Here is a 6,553-nt window from a genome sequence, read left to right on the forward strand (position 1 = left end):
ATCACCTCTGCTTCAAATACCCGGTCAACCTACCAGTCTTTGTTAGGTCATAGTCAAGACAACCATGTTGGTCTCGCTGCTGGCACTAGCGGTTGTAGTTAGTGTTAGAGTTTTTGCTTGCCTGATTGTACTCTTACTGCCACAATTCAATAAACCTGACTCTTGCTGCCACTTCATTCCTGCCTTCCACCGTTCTCTGCACTGGATCTCTGGAGTATTGGACACACAGTACTACTCTCACTCTGTACCCTGGATATCCATTGGATTTGGACTTTGCTTTTTCCCTGTTGCATTCCCAAACTTGGACATTTGGAATAAACCTGTTAAACTGCCATTTGGCTCTGCGTTGTTGTCTGCACTTGGGTTCAATGTTAATTTCACATGTAACACATCCTCCTTGTTAGACGACAGTTTGTGAAGCGTAGACTCATAAGATGCTGTCTCCACCATTGCATTAGTCCAGTCTTTCAGATTAGGAGATACTGCAGTTTTCCAGTGTCTTAAAATAACTGTATATAATGTTCGGTATTTGTAATCTGTTCCCTAGTAAGTCAGGGGACTCACTGTATTCATAACATTGATTCACTTAATGTGGTAACTCAGGTCACTCGTTTTTGCTGAGTGGGTGTTTTCATTTGAAAAACCATGAAAATGATGGATGTACTCTGCCTTTAATTAAATTGCAATGTAAAATGACTACAGCTAATGGTTAAAATCAAAGAGGGAAAACCTGCATCACACTTTCACCATATGGTAGTGTTTGACAGATTTGGAGCACTATCATTTTAGAATGCATGTAAAGCCTCGTGATCCTGATCTTAGTTTGTAATTACCAATGAACAGTCTCAATCAATGACATAATTTAATCATTTAAAAATCCCCCAGCAGCTCCAATTTTCTCCAGGAGGAAGAAGCCAGGTGAGCCATCTCACTGTTGCTATGAGGTGACTTCAGGCTGGCATTAGTGTAAATTACTTCTAATTGGAGCAACTGGCTACAGGCTCTTTACCCTCATGTTACATCACTTGAGCACAGGCTTTACTTGAATAGTCTAAATGAGAACAACATGGCAGCAACAGACCGCAGTGGAACAGCTAGGCAATTATAAATGAAAATGGGCTTCAGGTTGATCTACACAAACAACAGAGGCCGCAAGTGAGCATAACAGGGCCGGTGTCCAAATTATTGTAACTTTATTGACATTAAAAATGACATCCATGCAACGGTTTCATCTAACGTAGGATGATTGTTTCACTTCCAAATATTATCACTTGGAAACATTTTCATCAGGACTCACCGATGAGCTCCTTGTTCCTGATGTCCAGGGCCATGTTTCTGAGAGCGGTTGCCACGGCACACACCACCTTGTCGTTGTCTATCCTCAGTAACTCCACCAGGATGGGAAGGCCTTTCTCCTTACGCACTGCTGCCCGGATGTACACCGACCACTGGTGGAGAGATATCAAGGGAAAGACTAAATGCCGGAAAAGTAGCCTGGCAATAGCAAAAAAACAATCTTGTGGTGCATTTGTGGTGACAATGTACTTCATAAAAGGAGGGTTAGATGAGTTGTGACAATTTGCAGCATTTAGACTTAAAGGACAGTCCCAATTTTAAAACCTAGCTTTTACTTTTCAGGTTTTGTTCATCATTCCTACCATACACAGTGAGAGCAATTATAATTGTGTCCACACATTATGGTAAACAAAAGACCGGACATGGCGACAATACCAAAACCATCCTCCTTACTTGCTTGTGACACTTGTTTGTTTCACCTTACTTGGGAATTCACTGTGTGTTTGTGCATGTTGTAAAGGTAATGGCTATTGTCAGTCCTTACATTTTTATTCTTCCATGTATTGTCACTATGCTGACTTTCTTTATTCTTTTTTTTTTAGTCAGAACAACCAATGTGAATAAAGGAATGAACTGTGGGCGAGTTTGAGTGGGAGATGTTATATTCAGGGTCATTATGAGAGGGGGCATTACACTGACTCACAAGTGATATACCGTGAGGGAGAATTACCTGAACCAGAGAGACGAGTTCTGAGCTTGGAGACCACTCTGTCCTCCCTCAATAACTATTAAGGTACGCTTAAATGGACTACTCAACCTTAAATGGCTCAAGGGGTGCCGCCTTGTGGGTCGACTGTAGAAGTCTGGGGATGTGCTAAACAGCACCCAAGAATAGATAGGAGTACATCAAGTGTGAAGCTAAAAGACTGAAGCTGAAAAGAATAATTACCAGGGTATGTTAAGGTTAAAACACATGATTGTTTTTCTTAGAGACCAAAATGGGTAAACTATGGTTCATATAATCATTTTAGGAAAAAATTCACCCTTGGAGCGAAATTATCACAATGTCCTAAAACCAAGAGCTTAGTGAACAGAGCGTAGTGTGCCAGCAGTAAGCCAACCCAGCTTATTTGGAAACTGTCAGCAGCACTATTCTCAAAGTCAGGAGAGGGATCTTGCTTAGAAGAGACAAAACTATGGCACGCACGCACGCACAAGACCACCTGCCCCCATTATTTCCTCCTTCTCCCTTGTCTTTCTATAACCTCATCTCCTTCCATTTGTGTCTTGCTCTATTCTCTGTCCATTCCACTACCAATGGAAACAAACCAAAATCAAATCACACACAAATCTTACACACAATTACAGGACCAGAGAGACATCCCCCTCAACCACAGTGTGCTTCCTTGTCTGTAACACCATCTAGAGTTTTCACATACAGCAAAAGCCATGTAACATTACGTCGCAGCATTTTCTAATAAACATTTCCATCGACATTTCCACAGCAACTATTTACAACGAACAATGTCTGATGCAGTTTCCCAACGTCATTCCAAGGTTACGCCCACACACTTTCTGCCTTTTACCCTTATATACACACACCACCCTCTTGGCAAACGCTGCCTTTACCCATACTCTCCAATATGACCGCATGACTCACATCATTACCATCTAGCTGTTTCATTCAGTCAGCTGCTGTTGAACCCTTGCTCTACTCCCTGGTGTGTTCAGGCTTGAAGCCTTAACATTATTACAGTAATTGCATTGCTGCTGAACGATATTATATGCTATAGAACACATACCGACTTGGGATTGTGCTGGAAATATTTCAGCAGGATGGTGTAGTGAGCCAATAGCATTATTCGATTCATAGTTTTTGAGCTGTTTGTCATCTGTACGCTGTGGCATTTACTGCAACCAAATTAGCTTTTGAATTTGTATAAAGACTGAACTAAACTCTAACCAGACGATCAAGGTTTAAGTAAAAAACTTTTTTTTTAATATTATTAACCCTTTACTAAATTTTGAATGGCTATTTCCCTGCCATGATTATAAATGTATTACCCAGCAAGGTGATTCTGATTCTAATTTTCATTTCCCCATCCTGTGAAATGACTATCCCTCTCTAAGAATCTATCCATCCAACATTACATTGCAGAGGTGCAGACCCGTTCTTAGTTAGAGGCGAGTGTGAGAGTTTCTCTAAAAGGACTCAGTCATCAGATAGCAGGTAGCATTCACGCATAATCACACACTCACACACAAAGTAGTTAGTCATGCTTACTGGTTTATCTGCACAAATTATTTGTGTACACTTTGTGTCTCTGTATTCACAGCACGGCTGGGTGAGAGCACGCTCATGATGAATCTCTTCTTTTCATACTAGAGGACAATTAAAGTTACAGTTTCCTGTGTTTACCTGCACTATTCTAAAAAAAAAACAGTACAAGGATTGCAAAGCAGCCTGAGCTTCTGCGTCACCAGCATTACAGTCATAAACGCTAATGTCTCTCTGTAGCCGTTACCTTCCAGCTTCCTGCGGCCAGGTTCTGCAGAGCGCCAGCTGCTCCCTCCAGTGTGTCGGGATTGGAGCATTCAGACAGCAGGGTGAGGTAGGGCTTGACGATGGTGGGGTGCCACAACATCTGAACCCCTTTGGGGGGCTCCGCCGTGTCCGGAAAGGGGCCCACGCCATCCCACTGTGAAAGAGAATACAGAGTGGGACAGATTTGTTTAATGTTAACTTATATTCAAGAAGATATTGTTAAGTGAACACTAAAAACTCATTTTCAGCATTGAGATTTGTAAGCATGTTTCAACTGTGAACACACCTAGCTCTGTGATGTTACAGGGTTGTGGAGTACACCTGTTCATCACTGCAGCAAGGTGAGAAGTTAAACCACTGGAGGTCAGCTAAAACAAGATATTCTGGGGGTGTTACACTAAAAACACACCTATAAAATCACACCTAAGCGATTAATTTCAAAGGAGCAGAGAGGAAAGTTTAGATTCAGTGTCCCTACTCTTTTCATTTGCTTTTGGGAATTCTGATTCCATACCTGCAATATCTATGAAAGAAAAATATCTGTGGATGACTATCCCCATGTGTCTAGGTGCATCTCCACTCAGTACACCCTGGCCTATTGAAAAGTCATGGAGACACTGAGTAAATTGCTCCATGTCAACCTGCTTTGTAGGAGAGAATGATGATGGAGCAGAGAGGTGGGAAAGGGCGAAAACATAGAAAGGAAAGAGATGCATGTGAAGACAGAGACCATGAGAGAACGTCTCCCTCCTACATTTGCTTTGAGAAATAAACTTAAAGCTTCACACCCTGCTTCCCCTTTACCTCCATCCTCCTCCACTATGTAGTCCCTTGATGTTTGAACCTCTTTGTTGAGTGACATGCCCACACCTCTTTCATGTAGGCATGGAGCCACAGCTAACACTTTCTCTCTCTCTCCTTTTATTTCTATTTCTTTCCTCTCCTGCTTGTCATTACTATCTTGCCCACCTTTTTTCTCCTGTTGATTCTTTGCTCTACCTTTCCCTTGACTTCTCTCTCTCTCTCATTCTTGTTTGCCTCCCTCTCTCCCTAATTCCTTATTCTATTTCCATCATTCTCTCTCCAGTCAGCTTTTCCTTTCCCTACCGACCTGCTCGGTTTTCGCTCCACTGCTTCCCCTCCTTCCCTTGTCTCAAGGTAAACTAGGCTAGTGTGTGTCTTGAGAGAGGTGCTGTGTGATGTGTGTTTGGCTGTGGATGTTTTTTTTTTATATCTATACATAGATTCTCTGAACATAAAATCTAAGACATGTTTTAAATTTGAAGTGTGTAGAGGAACTATACCAAGATGCATTAACTCGTTCACAGTAAGTTACTTGCTTGGTAAGAAACGCCCTACAATACATACTACGTCATACTAAAAGAATGCAAAATGTAAGATAATTCAGCTTTAATTTTATAAAAATTCCAAATGTGTTGCAAAAGTTCTATTTTATTCAAGAACTTTCAAGCAACAGATATCTTGAAACAAATCAAAAATCTGTAGAATATCCTAGATCGTAAAAACCTGTGTGTGAGTGTGTTGCAGTGTCAGGAATGTGTATGTCCAGTTCAGGCTCTTTCTGTCTGAACGTATAAATGATTAGGGAGACTATATTACGGTCTAACTACCTGAGTCTCTCTCTCTGCCTCACTCAGTCTCTATCCGTCTCTCTTTCCCTCCTGCCTAGTTTCATTATTTCCTTGTTTCTCTTTCTCTCTCTGACCCAGTCTGTTAAAAAAGAAAAAAAAGAAAAGACCCAGTCTCTTGGCTCATTTTCTTTCTCTTTCACCATGTACCTGTCTGTCTCTCAAAGTGTATACCTCTGAATTCCTGCTATATTGGTCCTGACTACACCCAGCTCTACCTGTCTCAATGCCTACCAAAAATGTATTTGGTACATGCAAACAGATCCTTTTTTCTTCTTGCTCTGTCTGTGCACATGGTCTTTCTGTCTGTGCACATGGTCTGTGCCCATGTGTGCTTCAAGTAGATACACGATACCCATTGGGAAAAAGGAAAGAGACAACGTAGCCAATGAGTTGCAAAAGACTGGAGAGCCGATGGCCACTAACGAAATAAACCATAAATATAGCTCTGGGTCTCAGGTTTAGTTTTGGGTCTTAAGTATCAGTCCAGTTAAGTATGCTTTGGGCTTGAGGACGCAACTAGAGGCTGTATCTTTGTCTCGGTTTTGGGCCCATGGAAAATTCTAACATACACGCTCACAACCTTGAGCTCTGTTGGCCGGTCAAGTGTGCTTTCAACTTGTTTCGTCCATGGAGAGAATTACACATCTACCTTAACAGCCTGGAAAAAGGCATAACATAGTAGACAGCTGGGAAGAGGGAGAGTAAAAAATAAACATGATGAAGCTTTAGACGAAAAAAAGTTAGGTTAAAAAATAATGTAAAAATATTTTTCAAATACTTAAAATGTGATGAAATAAAAAGCAACAAAAATTGTTCCATGAGCCAATACATTATAAAATAAGTCAATGCTTCAACGCAGCCTGCGTAGCACTCTGTGATCTCAGATTTTCATTCCTGTTTTCCATTATTCACCATGTCCCTGTTGACGAGACGGCTGCTTCAACCACTCACACACTGCTTTATACTGTGTATATGGGTGCAAAAAGAAGATCACTTTTTTATGATGAAGCAGGAAAGCTGCAGTATGTATAATATCCTCACTGTATATATATATATATAT

The 6,553-nt window shown here is 41.1% G+C and overlaps 1 protein-coding gene across 1 annotated transcript in view; it reads right to left on the reverse strand.

Moving 5' to 3' along the window:
- The window catches only part of ctnnd2a (catenin (cadherin-associated protein), delta 2a), a 147,969-nt gene that overhangs the window by 38,951 nt on the left and 102,465 nt on the right, over positions 1 to 6,553 (reverse strand). The window contains 2 exon segments of the mRNA XM_032503765.1: positions 1,298 to 1,448; positions 3,822 to 3,995. Coding sequence (XP_032359656.1) covers positions 1,298 to 1,448; positions 3,822 to 3,995 — 325 coding nt within the window.

Source organism: Etheostoma spectabile, chromosome 22, assembly GCF_008692095.1.
Source record: "Etheostoma spectabile isolate EspeVRDwgs_2016 chromosome 22, UIUC_Espe_1.0, whole genome shotgun sequence".
In the NCBI taxonomy this organism is placed as follows: Eukaryota; Metazoa; Chordata; class Actinopteri; order Perciformes; family Percidae; genus Etheostoma; species Etheostoma spectabile.